General features: G+C 32.3%; 3 protein-coding genes and 1 non-coding gene across 7 annotated transcripts; 2 read left to right on the top strand and 2 right to left on the bottom strand.

The window, feature by feature from the left end:
- Nucleotides 1-191: 191 nt before the first annotated feature.
- On the bottom strand, nt 192-274 carry TRNAL-UAA (transfer RNA leucine (anticodon UAA)). Its single transcript has one exon. It is a non-coding gene; the product is annotated as a tRNA-Leu (tRNA).
- A 2,028-nt stretch (nt 275-2,302) lies between these two features.
- LOC103482809 (protein SPA1-RELATED 2) lies at nt 2,303-9,291 on the top strand. 2 transcript variants are annotated; one of them, XR_007823568.1, is made up of 9 exons: nt 2,316-2,658; nt 3,187-4,706; nt 5,055-5,212; nt 6,214-7,048; nt 7,338-7,484; nt 7,937-8,254; nt 8,389-8,448; nt 8,552-8,845; nt 9,136-9,291. XR_007823568.1 is itself a non-coding variant. In XM_051089902.1 (8 exons), exons 2-8 carry the CDS (start codon nt 3,228-3,230, stop codon nt 8,741-8,743), a joined length of 3,189 nt encoding a protein of 1,062 aa, XP_050945859.1. In that variant the 5' UTR covers nt 2,303-2,658; nt 3,187-3,227; the 3' UTR covers nt 8,744-9,291. The 2 variants fall into 2 exon arrangements, 1 of the variants encoding a protein (XP_050945859.1); XM_051089902.1 differs by having other exon boundaries at nt 2,303-2,658; nt 8,552-9,291.
- Nucleotides 9,292-10,807: 1,516 nt separating this feature from the next.
- LOC103482808 (uncharacterized) lies at nt 10,808-14,009 on the bottom strand. Of its 3 annotated transcripts, none has more exons than XM_008439154.3 (3): nt 13,546-14,009; nt 11,302-13,359; nt 10,808-11,212 (listed from the first exon to the last, which is right to left on the bottom strand). In XM_008439154.3, exons 2-3 carry the CDS (start codon nt 13,253-13,255, stop codon nt 11,034-11,036), a joined length of 2,133 nt encoding a protein of 710 aa, XP_008437376.2. In that variant the 5' UTR covers nt 13,256-13,359; nt 13,546-14,009; the 3' UTR covers nt 10,808-11,033. The 3 variants fall into 3 exon arrangements, with proteins under 3 accessions (XP_008437376.2, XP_008437377.2, XP_050945860.1); XM_008439155.3 differs by having other exon boundaries at nt 11,302-13,355; nt 13,546-13,870; XM_051089903.1 differs by lacking the exon at nt 13,546-14,009 and having other exon boundaries at nt 11,302-13,508.
- A 5,340-nt stretch (nt 14,010-19,349) lies between these two features.
- LOC103482805 (arabinogalactan protein 41-like) lies at nt 19,350-20,290 on the top strand. Its single transcript, XM_008439149.3, has 2 exons — nt 19,350-19,943; nt 20,040-20,290. Exons 1-2 carry the CDS (start codon nt 19,817-19,819, stop codon nt 20,135-20,137), a joined length of 225 nt encoding a protein of 74 aa, XP_008437371.1. The 5' UTR covers nt 19,350-19,816; the 3' UTR covers nt 20,138-20,290.
- Nucleotides 20,291-25,858: the final 5,568 nt, after the last annotated feature.

Below are 25,858 nucleotides of genomic sequence, written 5' to 3'. Positions count from 1 at the left end.
AGCAAAATAGTTTGAACACTTACCCTAGTTTTTCGAGTTTTTAGTAATAGGTATGTTCAACCCTACAATTATGCAACTTAATGGTAGAAAAGATATCAAAATGTAAATTCAATTTTAAAGTTGAGTGTATAAAATGAACATAGTAGTTTTGTGATTAAAAGAAAGAGAGAGAGAAGAAGAGAAGAAAAGTTTGCTGGCTATGGGGTTCGAACCCATGCGCACTTATGTGCAGAAGATCTTAAGTCTTCCCCCTTAACCTCTCGGGCAAACCAGCTGATGAAAATGTAATGATTTTAAATATATATACTAATTAATTATTTCTATATACTAAACCGAGCTTAAGTTGTGTAACCAACCAAACTCAAAAAATATGTGACTAAATAAAATTAATTTCGAACTCGCAAATTCACAAACTCTACATATGTTTGGCGGAACACCACCCACGTTCAAGATTTAGTGGAGACGTACAAATGAGATCTTCCAAAATTTGAAATAAATCACTTGTAAGCAATTAGATTTGATGATGATTGAACGAAACTCACCAACAACACGCACTATCAATCCTACTTTGTGAACCACTATGAACTCAAATTCGAAGTTAGAAAACGAGTATGACATTGATTAATTAGGAACATATAGACACGGCCCACAACCTCTCCTTTCACTCCACAATGCATCACAACCAAGCACAATGTCACCTAAAGAAATATGGATATTATTGAAACACACGTACATACTCCAAATTTGTGTATATATGTACTTGTAAAGCTAAATAATACAAAAGTTTAGGTCAAATATCTATAAATTTTGTATTTTGTATAAAAGATAGCCTTAGACTTTACATAATTTCAAATTATATTTTCAAACTTCCAAAAGAGGTTTTAAAAAATACTTGCTAGTATTTATTGAAAACTTTGCGTTAAAAATACCTCTAATTTGTTTTAAATATATACCATCGAACTTGAGAGAAATAAAGTTAAAAAAAATATAATTATCGTCTATATATGAAATACAAAACACGAATGCGTAACTTTTATACTTTTATTATTATTTTTATAGTCCATATTATTTAGTATCATTTTACTCTCTTTCGTTTTTCTTTTTTAACCGTTTGACATTTGTTTATCTAAAACTAAATTAATAAAACTATCCCCTTCGATCAAGAATTACGGACTAATAAAAAAAAATAAATAATGGAAGGACAAAAAGATTATACTAACTTAAACGTTTTAACAAGGATGTTCGTTGACAATTGAGTATAGTAATTAATAGATAAATACATTTTTTTTTTTCTAAAGTTTGAAGGACATTGCTTATACATATGGTAGTTTATTATTTTTTTTAAAAATAAAACATTAACAATTTTGATATAAGACTACATAATTTTGAACTATTTTTAAAACTCTTACGACGTTTGTGAGGCAAGGGCAATATATTAATTATTAAAATTTAAATTATAATAATTTGTATTTAGAGCGTAGTTAGTCTAATTTAAGTTATAATAAGAGGTGCAAACTATTTTAATTCAACGATGAAATAGTAAACCTAATAATTATTGGATATAGTGAATCAAATATTTTTTAAATAATATTAAAAATGGGTAATAAAGAAATAAAAAAATAATATTTAAGTTAGTAAAAGGTGATTATTATAAAAAAAAATGTATAGATTTTAAAAAAATATAATTAAGCCAAAAAGGGAAAAGAAAAGGATGATGTAAAAGAAATAATTACATACGAAAAAGGAAATTTAGTGAGATTCACATATTGGGAGGACCATACCCTGCTATAATCAAACCATTCATTGGTCGAAACGTGGCCGTTTTACTTTCCTTCTCAAATCTAAGCCGCTTCGTTGAGTTGGCCGCGTCTCCCACTGCCCCACCTTGTCTCCCTGACGTGGCATCACCTACACCTATCGTTAAAATCTCCTGAACCCAAAACCTATATTTTAATTATTATTACTCCATACTTTAATACCTTTTTTTTTCCTTACAATATAGTTTTTTCAATATACTTCGGGAAGTGTAACAATGTAAACCCAAATCCATAACTTCAACCAAAAAACTATTATCATTATTAGTTCTACCCCTAAAAAAGAGAGAATAATAATAAAATAAAAACATTATCGTTACATTTTGATATTGATCAATCTGAAAGGCACGTGAGAAAAACCTGATCCCTTTGAAATATATATATAAAAAAAAATTATTTTTAAAAGAGAGAAAATTATTTATTTATTTATTTATAGAAAATTATATTTAGTTGAGGATGAGAAAGCGAGGCAAAAAGATATTTTGTTTTTGTGCTTTCTATTAATCTATTGTGTCACACACGTATTTTCTCTCTATTTTCTTTTTCTTTTGCTTGTTTCTCCTTCTCCTCACTGCTTTCTAGGGTTTTTGCTCTCCTTAATTTCTTGTTTATTTTCCGCTTCTCAGTTCATCGGATGCTTTCTGAAGTTGATTCATAATCGGATATATATAAATATTATATATATATATATATATTTCCAAATTTTCTGGTGGGGAATTCATTACTGTTTGGCAGCTGAGAAAGTGAAGATGATTTGTGGATGGGGATGGCAGTTTTCGTATTGCTGTTTTGCTGTCTATTTTTTTGACAGATGTAGGGAATTTGTGGTCGGAGCAGTTTAGAGGTGAGTTCTTATCCCTATTTATTTTAAGGATAAGGACGAGCTTTTGAATTTTAATTTCTTTACTGCAATTAAATTCTGTTGATTATTGTTTGAATTCAATCCTTGTTCTCCTGGGGGTTGATTTTTATTGTAATGAATTTGAGTGTTTATTGATTTTTTTTTTTTTTTTAAATGTTTGGTGTTCTTTTTCGTGACGATTGGAGTTAGGAAGTTGTTAGTTTAAACCCTATTTTCGACTGATTTATAGGTGTCATTGGCAAGTGTTTTAGTTGAATTGTATTATAAGTGAATCAATTGCATTTTTTTCATGTTTCTACGTTTAACTTTGAGTTTTATGCTTTTGCTGCACTACCATTTTGAATGGCCTATGTTTCAGGATTGTGCGATTTTGTAGTATTTGTCTACGGTTCTTTTCTTAAAGAGGAATATTGCTGTTTCTGATAGTTTTCAAGAATTGAAAAAAATTGGTTCCTAGCTTTGGTATTCTATTCATGGTATTTGACTTGGCAACTTGTGTTGTGCTAGCAGGGCAATCAAGTATGTGAAATAATGAAGTTGGTTTGGACAGAATGGAAGAAATGAGCGAGGATATGACGCTATTGGAAGCGACTGAGGATTCACATGTCCAAAATAAGGTCAGGCAAGATGCTCCGGAGAATGAGTATGTGCTGAAACCTGAAAATACCAACGTAGTTGAATCACAGGAAATGGTTACACCTGTTGACGGTGGCTATTCACAATATTATCCTCATGAATTTACTGACATCTTAGAGGGCAAGAATCTGAATAGGTGTAAAAGCAATTTGAAATTATCTGATCAACCAGAGTGCAGTCCTCATTGTATGGATGATGCTGGTGTTATGGTTGAAGAGTTGACTGTGAAGAATCACAACGGTTCCAATTTAGCAATTATAGGTCCATCAGACAATAGAGCACGGCTGCTTTCTAGGCATAGTCAGTGGCAACATCTTTACCAGCTTGGAAGTGGTTCAGGAAGTGGGAGTTCACGTCTAGATACTTCTTACAAGAACCATGGTCTGGCAGTAACCCCTGGCTTGGAGAACGGTGGGTACACATCTTTTCCGGAGGCTTTTGCTGGAAGAGCCAGTCGTAATGATTGTGGAGAAGAATTGGAAGAAATGAAGGCTACTGACAATAAGGGTGGTGATACTCAGGGCAGCATTCGGACCAAGATTCTATCAAAATCGGGTTTTCCTGAATTTTTTGTTAAAAGTACCTTGAAAGGCAAGGGGATCATTCGCAGAGGAGTACAACTGGAGGGCTTTAATGTTGAAAATAGAAACCCTAAGAATGCGAGGATTGGTGGGGGTATTTCATTGGCATCTGATTCATCTTTACAGCATGATGTTAAGCCTGTCATTCCTGCTTTGTATAGGAAATCTGAGCATAAACATCGGGGTTCTTCTTTAGATGGCATTAGCCTGAGAGAATGGCTTAAGGTTCCCAACCAAAAAGTAAATAAAATTAAATGCTTGTATATATTTAGGCACGTAGTTGAGCTAGTGGAGCGTTCTCATGCTCGGGGGGTTTTGTTGCATGACTTACGTCCATCTTCTTTCAGGATATTGACGACAAATCAGGTAAGGTATGTTGGAACTTTTATTCAAAGTAAAACTCCAGAAAGCCTAATGGTTAAAGATGGTCAGTGTTCAGATAGCCATCTGACTCGGAAAAGGCCATTAGAGCAAGGGAACTTTCTGTCATTTGGCGGATCTCCTAAAAAACAAAAAGATGCCCAGAATATGAGTCTTATGGCCCGACATTCTTATTTTCCTTTTAAATCTGGTGCCAGTCTTGAAACTGCAAACACTAGGGACTGCAATAAGAATGCTTCGGAAAATTACAATGAACATTTTGCGGAACAGGGGGGTTGGAACAAGCCTGCTGGCCTTCGAGCTTATGATTCTGCCCAGACCTCAATAAGTGACCTATTGGAAGAGACGTGGTATGTTAGTCCAGAGGAGCTTATGACAGGATGCTGCTCAGCTAAATCAAACATATTCTCTCTTGGTGTTCTTCTTTTTGAGGTGAGAAGATAGTCGTGGATTTAATTGATATGAAGAAAGCTAAGTGTGTTTTCTTTCGTCCATAGAATGTTGAAAACACTTTTATTGATAAACTTGGATTAAAAGAGTTTCTATCCAATATACATGAAGTCGAAAGTTTAAAGGTGTTACTTTTTATTGGTTGAGTGAAACTGTTGACGAGTAGAATATTTCTCAAAAATTTCACCAACCTTCAGATGTGCAGCTATGCAGTATTCTAGTTCTTGTTAGTGATGTCACTGTTCCATAAGTAGTTCTAAACTTTGTGTTATTCTATCATTTTGCGACCCTGAGAATTCCCCTTAAATGAGTATACTTTATTTCTTTCAGTTACTTGGAAAGTTTGAATCAGATGGTGCACTTGCTTCGGCAATGTCAAATTTGCGTGACAGGATTCTTCCTCCCAGCTTTCTAGCCGATAATTTGAAGGAAGTTGGTTTTTGTCTTTGGCTGCTTCATCCTGAACCTGCATCTCGTCCTACAGCAAGGTAATAAAGAATTGTACTCTACCGCAGATCACAATTCTTAGTGTTCGAATGAACATTATACATGAAAATATGGCTGCTTTCTTATGTTTAGAGTGTCAACATGTCATCCTTTATAATTTGGTATGAAGAGGTCTGACTGAAAAGGGAGCTTGTCAATTATATTTATAATGATTGAAATATTCATCGATTTGTTGACATATACCTAAAAAAACAGAGTTTGACATTAATTTAGAGATTAATCAAAATCTTCAATATCTTTTAATAATTGCAGGTAAGGCATGAGAAATATCATCTATTAATCCCAATATGGAAAGGAACTAATAACAAGAATTATAACTTAGTTTGGAGTAAATCGAATAAATTATAATTTAAACAATCATATCAATTTTTTTATTTACATAAATATTCGTCAATTGCATTCCCAACTAACCTCTCCTTGAGAAAGGACTACCAAGCCTTCCCTTAAATAGTCATCCATCTGTCTAACCCATATTCAGGCCACCTCTTCTTCTTTGGAGCACATCTCACAATCTAATAAAACTCAACCATTTTTTTTTCATTTAATATTGATTTCCACATAGTAGACCTAAGTTTTCAAGCTCACAAGTGAGAGAAGTGTTGAAGAATTAATATAATTACACCATCAATACTTATATACTCATGACCTTCCATATATCTAGCTAATGTGAGATTTTGGTTGTATTTCCAGTGATATATTAGATAACACGAGTTTAATCTCAAAACCAATTGGCTTTGATAGTAATAGCCTATGTCTTATAAATGTTGTGAAATCCCTTGATTTTTCCCATATGGATTAGATCCTAATTTATATTTGGGTCGATGCCTGTTTCTCCTTTTTGGGCTCTATTTGTAAATAAAGGGATGAGAAAAGTAATTTAGCTGATTTCAAAATTTTACTTGTTTGCTTCTACCAATGGTTAACTGGTTTCTTTTCTTGTATCTATTAATAACTGGTTTATTTGTAATTTCTGGATGAACAGGGAAATTTTAGAATCAGAACTAATTAATGGAATGCCAAGTGTTCCGGAAGCGGAAGCGGAGCTTTCAACATCTATTGATGAGGAAGATGCTGAATCAGAGTTATTATTGCAGTTTCTCACATCATTGAATGAGCAGAAGCAGAAACAAGCCTCGAAGTTGGTGGAAGACATACGGTATTTAGAATCAGATATTGAAGAAGTCAATAAAAGGCACAATTCAGCCAAACCCGTGGATAAGTCTGGCTTGTCTACTGTGGATGGAAGGGATGATTTGATCCTTCATGGAGGATATTTAAATTCGGATCCGTGCTCTCAGGTATATAGAATATCACATACCAATGAAGAGAGAATAGAAAAAAATATAAGTCAGCTTGAAAGTGCTTATTTTTCCATGAGATCAAAAGTAGATCCTTCTGAGAATGATTCAGCAATTCGGACAGACAACGATTTACTGAGAGCTCGGGAAAACTGCTATCTACCACAAAAAGATGATGAGAGGAGTCACAGTGATCGTCTGGGTGCCTTTTTTGATGGATTTTGCAAGTATTCTCGTTACAGCAAGTTTGAAGTACGTGGAGTACTGAGAAATGGTGATTTTAACAGTTCCTCGAATGTAATTTGTTCCTTGAGTTTTGATCGGGATGAGGACTATTTTGCTGCTGCTGGAGTGTCAAAGAAAATAAGGATTTTTGAGTTTAACTCAGTCTTTAATGACTCGGTAGATATTCACTATCCCGCTGTTGAAATGTTTAATAGATCAAAGCTTAGCTGTATTTGCTGGAATGGCTACATCAAGAACTATTTGGCTTCAACTGATTATGATGGTGTTGTTAAGGTATGACCTAGCAGGCACTGTGTATCTTTCTTGTAATGCCTTGGTTATTGAAATTTTGTGGAATTTATTGACACAAGTATTGTTACATCATGCCTAGATTTTATAGAAGTCTCTTGTTACTCTTAATTGATTTGTCTCAATGATTTTGGCTTTAACTTTTGGAAATGCTAATACCGATCAATATGTGCTATCCAATGTAGACTTCTGCTACACCGTTTAACAATTGTTAATATTATTAATTTTGTTTTGAGGATCACTCACAATCCCATTTTCTTGAATGGATTTCCAGTTATGGGATGCAACTGTAGGTCAAGAGGTTTCTCAATTCAACGAACACAATAAAAGGGCGTGGTCTGTCGACTTTTCACAAGTGCATCCTACAAAATTGGCCAGCGGAAGTGATGATTGTTCTGTGAAACTTTGGAGTATTAATGAGGCATGCCCTCTCTCTCTCTCTCTCTCTCCCCCCCCCCCCCCCCCCCCCTCCTTTTCCTTCTCCTTTCTTACATCCCCTGGATTATTGTTCTTCCCTTTTGCCTTTTTGTTCTTTTCTAAAATAACCATTAAAACTAATTTTTCTAGTTATTCTGCGGTAATCTTTTCCCTTTTGGATAGATACTTTGAAAAAGAATCAACTGCTTTTATTTTTGTTTGCGTGGACCTGGAACTTCAGTATTTCACATTCTCAATAAAAAGAAGAGCTGAAAAGTATGAAAGTTGTTTGACTTAGTTCCTCAAATGCCAATGTTAACAGTATAACATAATTCATATGAAGATTGCATTGTTGGTATCTATATAGCCGTGGCTCTACTTTGTTACTTATAAGATCTACTTGTCTACCTGAATTCTTCACTAAAGGATGGATCCTTGTGCATTATTTTGTTGCAGAAGAACTGTTTGGGCACAATTAGGAACATAGCGAACGTCTGCTGTGTTCAGTTCTCTGCCCACTCAAGCCATTTGCTGGCTTTTGGGTCTGCTGATTACAGAACATATTGCTTTGATCTACGCAATACAAAAGCTCCTTGGTGTGTGTTGGGTGGCCATGAGAAAGCTGTAAGCTACGTGAAGTTCTTGGACTCAGGGACCCTCGTTTCTGCATCCACAGACAACACGTTGAAGCTATGGGATCTTAATAAAACCAATCCTACTGGCTTGTCTACAAAAGCTTGCAGTTTAACTTTCAGCGGCCACACTAATGAAAAGGTTTGTCTCTCTCTATGCTCTTTTCCCCCTCTATTGTCCCTTTGATTTTAGAATATATGGAAGCTTATAGAATTCACTTCTTCATTTTATTTGTTCTTCGAGTTACTGAATTATCTGGTCTTCTCCACTTCTAGAATTTCGTGGGTCTATCAGTTTCCAATGGCTACATAGCTTGTGGTTCAGAAACAAATGAAGTATGTTCTTTATCTTCCTTCGAATTCAAAGTTGCTCTTGAGAATTCTGAAAATCAATATACGACATCTCTTTACTGGATTGCATATTTGAACTCATTTTCAGGTATATGCCTACCATAGATCTCTGCCCATGCCAATGACTTCCTACAAGTTTGGTTCTATCGACCCTATTTCTGGAAAAGAGACTGAGGACGACAATGGACAGTTTGTTTCAAGTGTATGCTGGAGAGGAAAATCCGACATGGTTATTGCAGCCAACTCAAGTGGGTGTATAAAAGTACTACAAATGGTTTGAGTGTGAGAATCAATCCTCTGATTTAACTTGACGAATGTGATCATCTTCAGTCACTTTACAGCTCGTGGATTTGACTGAAGTATCTGAAGCCCAAGAATTATGGTAACAGCATATTTACATTTTGGATCTCATAATATTTAATTTCTTCCTCGTTTCCTCCTTTTCTTTGAGTTATATAGGTTGAGCTATTTGATTCAATATAAATATGGGAATCATATGGTTGAAAAAGGTTCTGCAGAGGTTTTGATGAATGATGTATATATAAGAAGAAGCAAAAAAGAAAAAAGAAAAAAAGGGATATATATATATATATATATGTCTCTAAAGTTTTACACTCCTTTCTAACTGATAATTTATTCAATTCTTTTCGTGATTGTAATTTTACCCAACAGCTACTTATAAAAGCTGCATAAAGAAGCAGAATGGTTGCATATTGAGATTGTGAAACACTTCCCCTCTTCTGGATTTTGAATTTTCTCCTTCAGCTTTGCTTAGGATTTATGTTTGAATCAAATATCGGAGACCAATTTTTTACCTTTGGCTGCTCATATCTGTACTGAAAATCTAACAAACCGTATATTTACACAGTTTATATTCATTTCATTTATCACAATAATTTACAACATTTGAAAGCTACACTTCTTCCTGTACTTTAAGCATCTGAGAACAGAAATTACTCGAGGTCTGAGAAATTATGAGTATTCTTCATACGATATTGTAAAATTGATGTGCTCGTTCGATGTGTAACACTGCCTACATTTGGAAATGGAGAGTGGTTTCTTGTTTCCACAAATCGTAGAATGAAAATTTGAAGATAGATCTCATGTATGAATGATGTACATAAAATATGTATATACATGTAATCGTCCGATTAGTACCAATTTGAAGTAACACCTTTTATATTGTCTCAACAATCTCTCACAGGATGTAGACACCAAATTCAAAGTCAACCTGGATCACATATATACATGAATAGATATATCAATTAAATATGTAATCTAACTGTCATCAAAACTCGAGCCTCACTTGCATAAAAGTTGCAACTCTATTGGCTTGACGAATATTTAAAACTCGACGATTAAAGGTTAGGATAAGTATTTACTAAATTGGAAAGAACAAAGATTCACAATGGTTATAAACAATTTTTTTAATAAAAATTAATCAATGCAACCCGTTTCACGGAATAAGTAAAATAATGTTAAAAGTAGTGGTATTTTACTTGATTCTGTCAAGCCCGCTCCCTTGACTGTGGTTTCGCTAGATAGTAGACAGGGACCGTGGGAATTTCGTTAATCCATTCATGCGTGTCACTAATTAGATGACGAGGCATTTGGCTACCTTAAGAGAGTCATAGTTACTCGTTAGTTTCACTAATCTCAACCCAATTTAGTCTAAACTTTGCTCTTAAGTTAGGTAATTCTCTCTCTAATTTCATGTTTTACCGTATCAAATTATAGATAAAAATAGATTTTGTAACGATAAATTAAATGTGTAATTACAATTATAAACAGCTTACGATACCAAAATGTACGTTAAAAGGATCAAGAAATTTGTAGTTAATATAAAAATCACAACTCAGCAATTTAGAAATTTAATTTCTAGATTTTATGGTTTCGCTTATTCATTCTTTTAACTTTTATAACTTTTGCAAGGAAGTAAATTGCAGTAATCTAAAGCCTCCAAGTTAATCGAAAAGAGTAGAGTGCCATGATTTCATAAAATTGAGACAAACTTACCTCAAACAGAAAGTATAGAGAGTATGCTGCACTTGTCACTTTCTCTAATCGTCCACTCATTTGCCATGTTGTATCAAATCTCTGCAAGTGTTCAAATTAAAAAAAGAAGATGATGAAAAGGAAAGGCTTTGTGGAAAATAAGTCATAATCCCTGCTCCAAGAAACCACATAGGACAATCTTCTGTCTTCTAATGTCAAAACTGTACGTCACATCCTGAAAGCGAAGAATGACTGAAGAAAGGTTTATCGGTTATGGAAGAAAAGAACCAAAATTTGAAGCTCCACTGCACTAGATTCTTATAAGTTAAAAAAGGAAAAGAAAAGGGAAAAAAAAAAAAAACAGAATCAGCTATTCTTTCTGATGTCCTGAAACTACAAGAACTTAATTACAAGAAGCTAACATGAACTTGATTCTATGACTATTTCTGCAAGAGAAAAGAAAGCAAATGAAGTATCTGATTCTATGTTGACTTGAAACAATGTCTGAAATATCACAACAATGTAGAAGAAAAGCTCTACAAAAAGGCTTCCATCAGTGAAGAAGCAAGAAAAAGCTAGTGAATCTCCGAGTCCGAGACATGACCATTCGGTCTCCTTCTTCCCTTACTCAGAGGGCTAGAAAATGGTAAAGGGATGTCTCTGTTTGTCTTCAATTCTCGAGGTCGTGAAGTTGTACGTGTCGGTGTTCGTGTTGGTGTTCGTGAAGCCATTCGTGTTTTTGTTTCTGGGATTCCTGATTAAAACCAACCGCAAGCTTCAGTTATTATATAGCCAATTTGTTGGTAACGTGAAATTTTGAACAAAAGGATATGAAAATCTTACTTGTGCCTTTTTTGATCTTTGTATCTGGGAGTTTCTTTGAATTTGGCATTTTCTTCGGTGGAGCTTCAGAATAGACAGATCTCATATCGGAATAAAGGGATCTAGTATCACTTGCTGGGATGGTGAATGGATCTTCTATTACAGAAACTGTGTCATCCCTATAAATGGATGCACAATCATCCTTACTAATGGAAACCACATCACTTGCAGAATCCCAAGTCTTGATTTTGCTTGGATTTGTCTTCTCCTTCTCTGCAAGTCTATAAGCAAACATTTGGAATGGAATTTGTGAAACTGAACACAAATCACCAACCCCATCTGAGGAAAACTTCCTTGCAACTCCCGCTTCAACGTCGCAGTAATCGACGGTAGGCATTTGCAGTTCGGGCTGATTGCTTTCAGGGTTCATAGCGAGGAATTTCTTCACCTGGCGAAGGATTCGACAAATGGAAGAGAAAGATAAACGCTGAGACGGGTCAGAGTGCCAGCATCTTTTTGTAAGGCTGACCAAGTACTTAGGAGTTGGAAACGGGAAGAGGGGTCTCTCTCCTGCTCGGATATTGCGACTCATCTTCTCCCCTTGTAAATGGCTGTCTTCAAAAGGAACCTTTCCAGTCAAAAGCTCAAAACAAAGCATTCCAAAACTGTAAACATCTGCTTTCTCTGTCTTCCGGAAAAAAGAAACAGTTCCTGGACCTTGTTGTTCTTGCTCTGCCATCACTTCTGGGGCATGCCAGATAAAAGGGTTGGTTTCTAGTTGGTTTGTTGAGTTTCTGGGAGGTGAATTCTTGATGGATGATAAACCGAAACCAGCGACTTTTACTAGATAAGAGCCTTCTGAAGAGTTTCTTGGCTTCATAAATACATTGGAAGGGTTTAAATCTCCATGATAGATCATTTGAGAGTGAAGATATTCCATGCCTCTAGCAATTTGTAGCATGATATCAACCGAAACATTTAGAGGAAACAAGACTCTTCTCCTCGCTCCATTGTTATCCTTCAAGTAGGAAGAAAGATCCTTGGACATCAACTCCGTTATAAGAAAGTACTCTTTCTTCTCCTCATCCAAAAAGCCGCAGAGATATTGCAATATATTAGGATGTAAAAGTGATAAAAGAATTGGAACCTCGGATTCTGTCTCTTCAGTTTCCGCCGTGAACTGTCTCATACCAAAGTTCTCTCCAAACCATTGAACTTCCTTAGACTGCCCTCCGTCCAACCGTCTCCTTACCTGATAATCCTTTGTTCCAAATAAAATCGAACTTGGGAACAGCTTTGTTTTCGACGGTTCCGAATTGTTTAATTTCTTTACCAACAATTCACCAAGCCGCTGCTCGTTCTTTGAAATAGCTGTTCCTGGTGAACTTATTTTCTCTTTGAGTGCTTCAACTAGCAGCCACCGATCTTCTCTCAAAACGCTCTGTATCCGATTACGTATTTCTCGAGGAACCAAATACTGTTTCCCAAATCTCCAATGGAACAGTTTCAGGTCATTCCATTCCATATCATATTTCCTCATAAGTACAAGCCTCCTCTTCTGCATCTCGTCCTGATCGAGCCCCGATATCTCTCCAGCCATCTCAATCGCTTCAATGACAGCAGGAAAGCATGAAAGCAAGTTATGGACATGGAATTCAATGCAGTCTTTGTTCTGATGGAAGCTGATTACTTTAGCCCACCAGTCTTTGGAATCTAAGCATTGCTTAATGTAAAGCTCCCCTTCTTTAAAAACTCTATGCAATTCCCTCAAAGGCTGTTCAAGAGCTTTCCACTTGGTGTTCTTCTCTTCAAGCTTAAGATTATCCCTAATCTCTCCGGCAATGGTATCAAAAGCCAAACTAAACATATCATGAAGTAAACAACATTGACGCTGGTTGAATTGAATATCATCTTGCAACACCATAAGAGCCTTTAAACTTCCCAATACCTCTCCAATACGCCGGAATTGTTCCATCCCGGCTTAGAGAGGACAACTCCGCTTAAGACAACAACACACCCCAAAAACACACAATCGTCTCCCGAACCGAAATCAAAATCAGTCTCCAACTACACCACTGCCTACAAAAATATTCAACCACACAACAATGAGAAGCTATAAGCAGAAGGAAGAACCACCCCAAGACTCTCAAAACCCCCAAACAATTTCCCAAACCTCTAGTATCAAAACAAAATGATCAAATGGAAGTATCAAAAGCAAAACAGTCGATAAACAACTTCACATAATCTCAATAAACAAAACAATACCTTCACTTAAAAAACTCCCCTGTAATCTCAAAACCAATCAATCCTCAATCAAGCATCCAGAAGCTACAAAGTGGAACCAAATTCTCTTCCTTATAAATCCAACAAAAGAACAAAAAGAAAAAACCCAGTTTGAGAATCAAATCCCCTTTGTGGTAAAGCATCAAACACCTGGAGGAGGGGTTTAATTACACCATAAAAACGACTAAGAAACCCAGGAATTAAACAAAGAAATCAACGGAAATTTCAAGATGGGGTTTCTTTGTCGCATTAACGTAGCAATGAATTCGATAAAAAAAAAAAAAAAACGTAAAATCAAAAGAAAGAAGAAGAAAAAGAACAGTTTTTTTTCTTTTTTTTCTGCAAAAAAAAAAAAAAAAAAAAAAAAAAAGAGAAAGCTTTGTCGTTTGGTTCGAAAGAAATGGAGGCGTGGCCGTTGAAAATCCGTTTTATTTGCACGCACTTATAAGACGTGTGTTCCCGCGGCTTTCCTATTTTCTTTATTTACAAAACACCGTCGTTTTAGGCTCTCTACTGCTGGACACTGAAAACGAAACGGCGGCGTTTTAATTCTTAATAGATAAATGTAGTATTTACAACTTATTCTTTCTGTATCAATTTTTCTTATTGGTTGTAAATTGTAAATTTAAATTTCTTTGTGTGTGTTTGTGTGTTTTGTGTATTTATTGTAAAATAAATAATAAATAAATAAATAAATAATAATAATAATAATAATATGAAGTAAAATGAGCTGGGAAACTAACTACAGTTTCACTAAGGAGAAAAATAGACATTTTGTAATTTTAAATTACACGTAATAAATTTAAGTCAAACCTTATCTTTTATGCTGTAATTAGAGTTTAATTAATTCAGTTAATTTTTATGCTAAATTTTGCTACTGATTTTAGTTCAACTCTACACACCACTTGTTCCTTTTAAATTATTAATATCTTCTTCTGAGTCGATTTTTCTAAAACATTCCTCAATTTGGATAATTTGATGATTGAGTTTGGAAATTTCTCTAATTCTTTATATAGAGTTTAAGTTATTTTGATATATAAAACTGAATGGTCAAAATTATTCAACTTAGTGTGACGTTAATGTTGGAGTTTTTCCATTAATTAACATTCTTTATTTTTAGATTAATAATTAATAACGATTTAAAATTGTTTGTAATGGATTAATGAAGACTAATGGAGGTTTTCTAATTTTTATTTTATTTCCAAAAAAAAAAAAAAAGCATAAAATTTTGGTATTATAAACAATTTTGAAATTGAGATTAAAATGGGTTCTTGAAGTAATGTTTTTCTTTTAATTCAATAAATAAGTTTAGTGTTTGAACTTTTGAATTTATATTTATGGTAATTTAGTTCTTCAACTTTTAAAAATTCATAAATCTACTAAATAAAATTAAAAATATATTGAAAGAACGAGATTTCATTATAGGAAAATTTTAAATTTTATATATAATAACTCAATTATTAGTTTATAAAAATTTTAATTTCTTCATTAATTTAAAATTGAAAGTTTAGAAATTAATTAATATTTTTGAGAGGTAAAGAAACCAAAATACATACAACGCTCATAGTTTAATGACTAAACTTATAATTGAGTCTTTACTTTGATATATGGCTTCGACGATGAATTTTCATCTCACAAGTTCAAACATATACATCAATTGATATTGCATACACCGAGTTGATTGTAAACAATTTAATAAATTCAAAATTTACAATCAACATACATATCTCCGAGTAAGATGTTAGATTTTAAAATCTCTCTAGTATTTTTTTTTTAAATTCATTAAATATTGCATTGATTGTTGAACTAAAAAAGATCGTAACTTCCATATTCGCAATTTATTCTTAACTCACCTTCAATAAAATCTATAAATCAAATATAAAAATATGAAAATTTGAGATTGGGAAGATAATTTTACCATTGAACTAACTATTGAGATTGATATGATTTCAATTATATTACGTAAAGAGTATAATGTTAAGAGAGATTAAGTTCTCGTGAGCTTGTATTAAATCTACGGTAACTTTAGTAAAAAATCATTTTTTTTTTCTAATCATTTAAAACTAAAGATTTTATATGTATAATTCTAATATTAATTAATATTGGGCCGTCCAATGAAAAAGAAAACAAAAATAATAAATTTAAATATGACTCAATTTAATTTGAATTCGTTGGGCTAAAAAAATTATTAAATTAAAAATAAGGACACATGGCACTATATCATTGAACTTCGTTATTTATATACTATAGAGGGATGAGTTGACTAACTAATAATTTCCATGTGATCGAAATTATAATATATTTTGAAAGCTAGTACTTTAAAATTCTTCTATAAATAATCGAATAGAATGGATAAGAAATCCGAGATCAATTAAAAGTTATCGATGGAATCAAAATCAATGGATAAGTTATTAAGAAAAAACTTGAAAAATAAAAAGATGAAAAACACTCATCCTAAGGAAAGATTGCTAATAGATATTTAGTTACAAATTTTTGTCTTTAATTTATATTAATTTATACATTTAAAATAGTTTTATTAGAAAAAGAAAACTTGAATGTCCATTTTTATAATGTTTTAGTTGATTGTATTTTTTTTAGTAGAAGTAATCTTAAAAAAATTATTACAAATTACTTTAAATCTTAAGTTGCGATAATTTTGGCAACATTATGTCTTATCTTACGAGATGGATTCAAAATCATTCGAAAAAGATTAAGTATATAACAACATTTAAAAAAAAATTCAAATACAGTAATCTATCAAAATCGATCTTCCGTTGGAACTCTAAAAGTACAGTACAATTGTAGTAACCCAATAATACCATTGGGCCGGCCCTATACTTAAAGCCCAAATTAATAAAGGAATAGGTCAAGTTTTTTTTTTTCTTTTCTACTTTTTCTCAAGGAACGTGCAATCATATTTTTATGTCATTCACTTTCTTTTAGAAAAAGAGTTGTCATAAAGAAGCTTTAGTGATATAACAAAGCTTTAGTGAATATAGTGAAGAGGTTTTGTTCATATTTTTCTTAAGATTTGTTGATGTTTTTCTTTGTCGGCAGAAATTAAAATTCTTGTAACGTATGAAAAAAAACCTAAAACTAAAATAACTCATATATTCTTCTATTTAAACATGTGTCATTGATAAATAAAACATTATTTTATTCTAGAAGAGTTCGACTTTAGAATATGATCATAAGATCAAAATTACGTTAAAGTAAGTTACCTAATATGTTTTTCTGATCAGGTACTCCAACAAACAATGACTATATAGAGTATTATTGGAATAAGTTTGTAAAAAAACCAATATTAACCGATGTACGTTTTAAAATGATTTCATTCCTAAACACGCTATTACGACGAGAGGGTGTCGTTAACTGAACCGCCCCATGTTGAGAGTAGACAGCGCAAGTCATTTATTTACACTGTCTCCCACAAACACTTCTAGAGCCTTCTATCCGATCCATTTACTTAGCAATAATATTTCTCTAGAATTCTCTCTCTGTCTTCCCATTAAGGATTAATTTCCTAACTTATGAAGGAAGCAGTTGGGCAAATTATTAATATTACGTACAAGTTTGGTTGTGGTGAAGGGGAAAGGTATAAACTTCAAAATTTGAGGCCTCAATTTTATTAGTATTATTATTATTATTATTATTATTATTATTATTATTATTTGTGTACCAATAATAATCAATCCCTCAATATCAACCATTCAATCTTCCCATCCATTATTTATTTTAGTGATACATACAAAATTTGCATTCAATTCTTTTGATAATGAAATATCAATGCCCCATTCATTCAATCATTCACTCAGTTTTAGCTATATATATTTTCCACATAAATATTATAAGCAATATATATATATGTAATTAAGTTTCAATTTTTTTGTTGTGTTGTGTTTATAAAAAGTTTGCGTAAACATGATCTATATTGTTTTATTCTTCATTATAATAGAGATGATTTAACTCAAAATATATTTCGCTTTCAACATAGAATTAATAAATGCAATCTTGTTCCCACCACCTACTATAAGCTCATAACTCATTAATTCATTTCTTCCCTTTCCCTAATCCCTCTCTCACCATATTCCCCTATAAAAACCCCAACCCTTTCCATCACCATTTGCATTTCCAAGAAAGATCCAAAGAAAGAGACCCGACAGCCAGCAAAGAAGATGAGCGGAATAATGAGTTGCGCCGATGCTGCTCGGTGCTCGATGATCGGGTCGGAGCATCAGCAGCGATCGAGCAAGGCGTTGGATCAGTTTCAAATGCCTCTTCATTACCCAAGGTACAAGAGGAGTGACTATGAGGGCATGCCGGAGTGGAAACTTGACTGCCTTCTTAAAGAATATGGTCTACCGATCGTCGGAGATGTTGCCCAGAAGCGAAAGTTCGCCATGGGAGCTTTCCTTTGGCCATGTGAAATGTACTGAAATCATATCAAGAACTTTAAACTCTAAACTACTTAGTTAATTAATGTTAGCTACTTAATTGTTATGTGTATGTGTTTTGTGTGTGTATTGAAGAACCTTTTAGCTTTGGTAGCTTAATTTTAGTTAACTATAAGAATATGTTTTTGTTAAGCTTGTGCTTGTGTTGTTATACTTACAAATGTTGTAATATCATATTTTGTTGTTCATTACTCATTTTGGTCATTTAAAAAATTTCAATAATTAGAATTCTATATCTTAGTTTCTTTTATTAAATATCAACTTTAATTGTTTCTTCCTTTTTAGATGATAGGGTGGCAAAAAAAAAAAAAAAAAAAAGTTAACGTTTCGTTTCTAATCAAATTAATGTATTATTTGTAATTGGTGGTTGATATTTCGTTGAATAGAAATATTGTACGTATCACTTAATATTTGAATTTTATAACGTAGTAATAATTCAAAGTGAATTTCAACGATAATGGAACATTTACTCATGAGGGGATCAAATATCAAAATACCTGACGTATTGTAGCACTTGTAATAATAATAATTTAGTATATGGTATTATAAAACGATTTGAATAGAAATATATCGACACTAATAAAACTATATCTAGAAAGGTTTATTGATATACTTTTTTTATTAAGTGTTTTTTAAATATATCAACACTAGCATACATCGTCAAAATAAATATAGCTCAACTAAATTATTAACATTGAAGATTAAAAGTTCAATTATCCCACTTCACACGGTATATAAAACAATAAAAATAAATTTACTAAATAAACTAAATTATATCTTGTTATTAAGAAGACAATTCTTAAAACTAAACTTGCGTTGAAAATTCAACAAATAAATTTACAATTTTATGGATTATATTCAAATATCCAAAATATTATAGATATGTAGCAAAATGTAACTATTATCAGTGATATTATCATGTAACATTATCAGTGATTTGTTAATAATCACCCAAATTTTATGTATCATCGTAAGTAATCTACTTTGATACAAATCTTAAACCAATTTAGACCACATGGTATGATACTATCTTAAATCATTACATTTATCAAAAATTTTACTAATGAGCGAGGGTAAATTTAATTATATATCCCTAATAATATTATTTAAAAAAGAAACAGAAAGTCTTGTTTTGGTAGGTTTTGCATTTAATTTGAAAATTACTTGTTTCCTTTCTCCCACGGCATCACCATTCCATTAACATTCTACATAGCCATTAAATTTCATGAAGCTTCATGAGAAGTTAGAACAATCGACAACGAGTTTTCTCTTTGACGACTTGTCGTGTTTAGTTTAAATTTAACCTTATAATCTCTACTGATTTATATGTAGCAAATGAATTTTCTAATCTTTCAAAAATGGCTATTATTGACTCATGACAAGGAAGCCCTATAGACTTTTTCAAGAAAACCCAATAAAAGCGAATGAAAGGGGCGATTTAAACGGACATTGCAGTTGGTAGTTACGACATTCCAAACCAAATGAGGCTATAAAATCCATAGCCCCATTGATTGAGAGGCAGACCGCCATTGCCACGCCCTCAACCCCCGTCGTTCGTCTACACAGGGACTGTCAATTGGAGGGTTCCATCCCCTTTTGACAGTTTCAAATCATTTATCAATTCACGGCCTAAATTCTAATAATATCTCTCTCTGCTACGCCTCTCCGGACCTTTTCTTCTCAACTTTTTCAATTCTTGAGAGACGTTGCAGAGAGAGAGAGAGAGAGAGAGAGAGAACTCTTTCCTTCCTTTACTAATTTTCCATTACAAGCTTCTCCTTTTTTTTTTTTTAATCAATATGGCGGTCGTTGCTTGTAAGATCCCTTTTAGTGGCATTTTGTTTGTTGTTGCTTTAGTTTTGACGAGGCTTTCCCCTGCCTGTGCTCAATCGTTGTCTCCGGCTCAACCGCCTGCTACTAGCGATGGTAACTTCGTCTTCGTCTGTTCATTTTTTAACAACACTTTTTATAACCATTTGTTCATCTTAACTGATGGAAAAATGTTGTAATTTTGTTTTCTAGGAACGAGCATAGATCAGGGGATTGCCTATGCATTGATGTTGTTGGCGTTGGTGCTCACCTACATTATTCATTCAGCGGATCGTTACGTCAGTTTATAAGTTCATTCTCAAAACTAATTCAGATTCAGATTTCACAGAGCTGGAATGTAAAATGGGGTTGAAGAATTTATCGTAGGAAAATACGATGTCATGGACTAAACTTCACATGTAAATGAATGAAAATGATGATTTCTTTGACCTCAATGGTGGCTATTTCTTGTCCATTTTCCCTTGCCAATTCTGTTTCTTTTTAGATCAATTATTGTTAACAAAGGAGACATTTTTTTATAGTTAGATAACAAAACAAAAGAGACCCACCGGTGAATATGTTTAATTGGTTCGATTTAGATAACAAATCAAGAAATTTAGAAGTATGGTTTATGTTTATAGGCTTAATTTTCAAAAATCAAAAATAAAAAAACCAATTATTTGTTGGTTTTGGTTTTTAAGAATTAAGTCTATTTCCTCCCCGTCTCTTACAACTACTTGCATTTTTAAATACAATGCTTAAATTTTTAATAACTTCAAAAAACAAAAACAAGTTTTTTAAAGCTGTTTTTTTTTTTTTTAATTTTTCAACTTTTTGCTTAGTTCTCTAAACCAAATAATAATAATAATAATAACAAATTAAAAAGGTTGGAGGTAAAAGTAGTGAATATAGACTTAGACTTGAGTGGTGCAACAAATGTGTTAGACATGCATATTGTTGTTGAGTAGACAAGCGTAAAAATACACCACCAAGCTAAGTTTTTAGACATATAAATCATCAACCTATTTACATTGAATTTTCTTATACGAAATGATATATATTTTTAAAAAATATTTGTCTTCATAAGCATATTGTCGTGTCGATGTCATGTCGTACCCATGTTGGCACCAAGCTAAGCTTAAAAATACACCACCAAGCTAAGCTTAGCATGTCATGTTGACAGATTAGAATGATCGAATGAAACGAACATAATTGATATCCATAAGCTTCTTTGAGTTAAAAGAACGTTGTTCTGAAGAAATTCAATGGATTTGCTATATAACCTATGAGAAATGGACAAATCTTTCAGATTCCAGAAACAGAATTTATTGGGGAATTCAATGGTCACCAATTTGATAGAATTCAATTCTAAATCATTTTGATAGAATTCAGCAAAAGTCCAATCTCTCCAAGAAATGAAAAAAAAAAATCAAGTAAAGTAACACAAGACCCTACTTTAAAATGGACAAAATCAGTCTTACAAAATTGCTTCCTTCAAGAATTCTTCTTGACTATTGGTTTTGTTTGTTCTTCTTCAGCCAGAGAGAATTTCTTCACTTTCTATTGAAGCAACAAACCAAAGAAAATAGCATCAGAAACAGAAATTCAAATCAAGATCTCCCCACACGTTTGATGGATATGTTAATCAGCAATAAACCAAAATCCACCCGAATCTATTTCCATTTCACTAATCCTAAAAGTAAAAAAGACTAATTAATTATCACAATTCGAAGAATGACAATCGAACTTCAATTAGGAGAACTAGATGACCTAATTCAAAAATTCCAAAAAAAAAACAGTACTAATTAATAACAAGAACCCAAGGAAACAAATGATGAAGGGTTAGGGCAAATTGAAGAGAAGGAATGACTGAATTACCTTGCTGAGCACGCATTCACGCAAAGAATGAAGGAGACGGTAGCATTTGTCTTGATCGAAGGGAGATTCGGTAACGCAGTTGAGCAAATTGAGAGCTTCCTGAGCGCAAACTGGCTGAGGTTGAGGTTCATCCATGGCGGAAATGGAAGTGGATTTCAAAAACCGGTGTGCTGCTGCACCTTGTTTTTCCTTTTACAAAGGAATGAAAGAATGAGGAGAGGACGAGTGGGAAAAGGGGGAAAACTGGCTCGCACGTGCCAGCTCACACGGTGGATTTTTCTTCTTTCTTCTTTATAAACTCAACTTTGGTCAAAAGTCTCACTTTAATTACATTCTTTTCAGAAAATTATATATATATAACATATTATTTAAAGTGGGCCTGAGATATGGGGCCCAAAGTAGCCCAAGATGGGCCCATGTGACTAAGTATGGGCAAATGTTTCAGTAACATAAATTTTAGAACCCGATGCGTCGCGACATCACTGACGATATGTCGGAAACAACCACTATGGGCTCAAAAGCTGATTAAGATATAGTATTGTTTTTACTTTTCTTTTTCTATATTTTTACTCAAATAATTAAGTAGGAAAAAAAAATGTAAATTCAAAGAAAGAGACTAATTTACTTACATTTGTATGTGTTGAGAATCAAAAGGTTTGTGGTTCAAACACTCCCGAACCGACCTAATTTAGAAACCAAGCCCCAAAAGGTGCAATCTCCAACTCCTCGTTCTTTTACTTGAAGTCTCAAACTAAAATCTAGGTACTTAGATTTAGATACACTTTACATCTAGATGAAAATAAGGTTGAGTTGAAAACTATAGGAACAAAATAAGTTAGACATTACAAATCGAGTCTAAAACACTTAACAATGTAAATGCGAGTTTGGGATCCACAATCTAAACCCATCTAACTACTGTCCTCCAAACAACGGTTCCATTTTTACTTATCAATTTTTCACATATATATATGTAGAAAGAACTATACAATATAATATTATGTTGTAAGAAGAAAAAGAAAAAGATAAAATTGCATGGAGGGATAACATTATATAATTACCATAGAGGGCAATATTGTGTTACTGTTTTGCAAAGGACCAAAGTAGAATGTAAATATTCTGTTTGACATGAATTATTTGTCATTATTAGAAAAGCAACCATATGGGGGAATTGGTGAAATAATTAAGTGTAAAGTGTAGAAGCCTATTTAATGAGTGTAAATAATAATTATAAAGTGACACAATAAATGAATTTGACAACTTTAAATAAATAAATAACAATTTGAAACAAAACTCTACATTTATGAATATTCAGTACATAATAATAATATTGGGTGATGAAAAGGACACTTGTTTTGGCCATTTTAATGCCTCATTTTATTTGTACAAATTTTGCCAATTAAAACATCATCATTTTTATATCCTTAGATTTTTTTAATAACTAAGTTGTTTTTTTAACCCAAAGTATCAAAATCTTCTATATTTGTCTACAATAATTGGGTATGTTTTTTTTTTTTTACTTTCTTTCTCTTGGCTGCTTCCCATAATTTTAAAAATAATAATGGTGAGAGACACAGACATAATTGAGAGTCCCATTGCCGCCAACATTTAATTCTCTTCTAACTGTTAATTTTTTTTTTCTCAAACATTTAATCTCATGCTATAAAGTTTGGAAAAAATATTTGCTTTTCATCCCTTAATTTTACATTGGTTTCTATCATCATCTATGTGGTTTGTTGGAAAGATTTTGGTTTTGTTACTAAATCTGACTTGTTTGTCTTTTGACTTTTCATTTAATATTTACTTTTAGTTGTAGTTTAATCCCGCAAAAAATAGAGATAGTGTGTAACTAAATTTTGAGGGTAATTTAGTTAGGGACCAAATATATAAAATTAAAAATTAGGGACCAAATATAAACTATAAACTCAAAAAACCCATAACAAAAAATACATCATCTTATAAGCTATGAGCCAAATATGTATTCTCTTTAATCAATATTTAAGTTTTGATTTGAATTACAATTCTATTTGAGACTTACATGAAAGATCAAATGAGACTTGAAATGATTGATTGAACTATTAAAAAAGGAAACAGATAAAAAGAAAATTGGATTGGGGGAGAAAAATCCAAAGAAAGAAGTGAGTGAAAAAGCAAAATGAAAGTTGAGAGAAGAAGAAGAAGAAGAAGAAGAAGAAGAAGAAGAAGAAGAAGGGGACCATATCACATTTGCTGCATAGAAGAGGAGAAGAGGAGGGGCCAAGTGAGTGGTGGAAATTTTGATGGGTTTGGTGACTACTGGTGGAAATACCGTTAAGTCTGAGCTTGACAGGCATTACGTGTACGGTTCTGATTCATTCTAAACATCCTTCTTCCTTCCTTCCTTCCTTCTCCTTTTCCCTTTTTTACTTTTGGAATTTTGTGCCACTATCAAATTCCCTTATTAACTATCCTCCCCCCAGGCCCTATACACATACCCTATCCCTTCTTATTCCCAAATTTTCCATTCACCTCCTCACTTTGTATATTCTAATTCAACAATCCCTTTATAATTTGAGAATATGAACTAGTATCATCCATAACATTTAGTTGATGACTTGAAATTATAAATGTGATAAGAAAGCGAAAGAAAACAAGATGCATGTTTATATGGTACTTATCACATGGGTTTTTCGTGTTTAATTAATTAGATCATAATACAATAATGCTATAGTTAGGTTTTAATTAGTGTTTTAGTTTAAGTAAAACATGCTTAACTCGCCCGAGGTTATAAAAATGTATTTTAAAAGCATTTGTGTAAGACTTTTCAAAATTTGGAATAAACATATAGCCTTTTAGGTGAAGAAATCACCTTGATCTCATCCCCGTAAACACGAGGTGAAGAATTGTTTAGTGGAATAGAAAAAATTGCAAATGTAGAAGTTAGATTTAAAGTATTTAGAGTCTATCACTAACTTTGTTATATTTGTATTTTTATTTAAATATTACTATACTATAATCCATAAATTTTCTTAAAAGAAAAGAAAAAAAAGACCATAGATTATGTTTCTATTTTGACTTAAAAATTGAATCTATTAGAGGAGACAAAATTTGTTTTTTTTAAGATATGAAAAATCTACCATATCTTAATAGATATACATGAAAAATAATAAAACAATATTGAAACAAAAGTATTAGACACACAAAAAAGAGAAAATCTCAGCTATGAAATGAAATGTCATATTCTTAATGAGGGACCAATGTGGTCTTGTGACCCCTACAATTCCAAACTCTTAAACCTCTCCTTATATTTAATCATTTTTAACTTTTTTTTTTTTTTATGTTTCTAAATTTTTAATTTTATATTTCAAATAAAGTATATTTTTGTCTTTCTTCTGTCTTAAACTATAAATAAAAGATAGTAAAGAAAATAATGTAGACTATAGAGGGGTATATATAACGTCTGCATAAAGTCTTTGGGCATTATTTGAAATTTTATATGTGGAAGTAAATATTGCAACTTTATGTTATGTGATTTGATGTGTGATTCTTTCTTTCCATACATACATACATACATACATATATATATATATATATCTATATATATATATATTGAGACTTTGGAAGAATATTTGGATGTAACAAAATTAACATGTCCATGTAGACCACTTTAGGGTTGCTTGATAAAATCTTGTTTTTTGGAATATTTATTTTTATTTTATTATTATTTTTTTTTGCTATGTTCAACATGTGATTTAATGAGTATATGCTTCTTTTCTTCCTTTTTCTTTTTCTTTCGGTTTGAAAGACCTAAGATGCTACGATACTTTCGAAATTATATATGAGATATTTGTCTATCGTTATCGATATTTATTTATAACTAGAGTATAATTTCTCTTAAAATTTGTATATATATATATATATATACTCACATGTTTACATATATGGATTAATGATAAATGTTGCAATTAATGATATGCTTTACACACATTAGGTTAACTATAATAATTGAATACAAATTTTAGCCATAACATCAAATATAATCATTAATGTACCTACTAAAGTTGAAATTACTTGTTTTTATTTTAAATTAGAAGTGAAAACCAAATTTGAAAGTTTAAACCAAAATTAAAAATGAAATTATGTGAGTGTCTAAACTAATTTTTGGATCAAGAATTTTA

The sequence above is a fragment of the Cucumis melo genome, chromosome 9 (assembly GCF_025177605.1).
Source record: "Cucumis melo cultivar AY chromosome 9, USDA_Cmelo_AY_1.0, whole genome shotgun sequence".
In the NCBI taxonomy this organism is placed as follows: domain Eukaryota; kingdom Viridiplantae; phylum Streptophyta; class Magnoliopsida; order Cucurbitales; family Cucurbitaceae; genus Cucumis; species Cucumis melo.
This window is presented reverse-complemented; position numbering and strand designations above follow the sequence as displayed.

What these genes read in the sequence shown, in the direction of transcription:
- LOC103482808 (XM_008439154.3), bottom strand. Translation starts at nt 13,255, where the DNA reads ATGGAACAATTCCGGCGTATTGGAGAGGTATTGGGAAGTTTAAAGGCT. An exon ending in AAAGATCAAAAAAGGCACAA is followed by an intron (nt 11,213 to 11,301) that starts GTAAGATTTTCA and finishes GGTTTTAATCAG; the next exon opens with GAATCCCAGAAACAAAAACA.
- LOC103482809 (XM_051089902.1), top strand. Translation starts at nt 3,228, where the DNA reads ATGGAAGAAATGAGCGAGGATATGACGCTATTGGAAGCGACTGAGGAT. An exon ending in TTGGTGTTCTTCTTTTTGAG is followed by an intron (nt 4,707 to 5,054) that starts GTGAGAAGATAG and finishes TATTTCTTTCAG; the next exon opens with TTACTTGGAAAGTTTGAATC. An exon ending in ATTATGATGGTGTTGTTAAG is followed by an intron (nt 7,049 to 7,337) that starts GTATGACCTAGC and finishes ATGGATTTCCAG; the next exon opens with TTATGGGATGCAACTGTAGG.
- LOC103482805 (XM_008439149.3), top strand. Translation starts at nt 19,817, where the DNA reads ATGGCGGTCGTTGCTTGTAAGATCCCTTTTAGTGGCATTTTGTTTGTT. An exon ending in ACCGCCTGCTACTAGCGATG is followed by an intron (nt 19,944 to 20,039) that starts GTAACTTCGTCT and finishes TTTGTTTTCTAG; the next exon opens with GAACGAGCATAGATCAGGGG.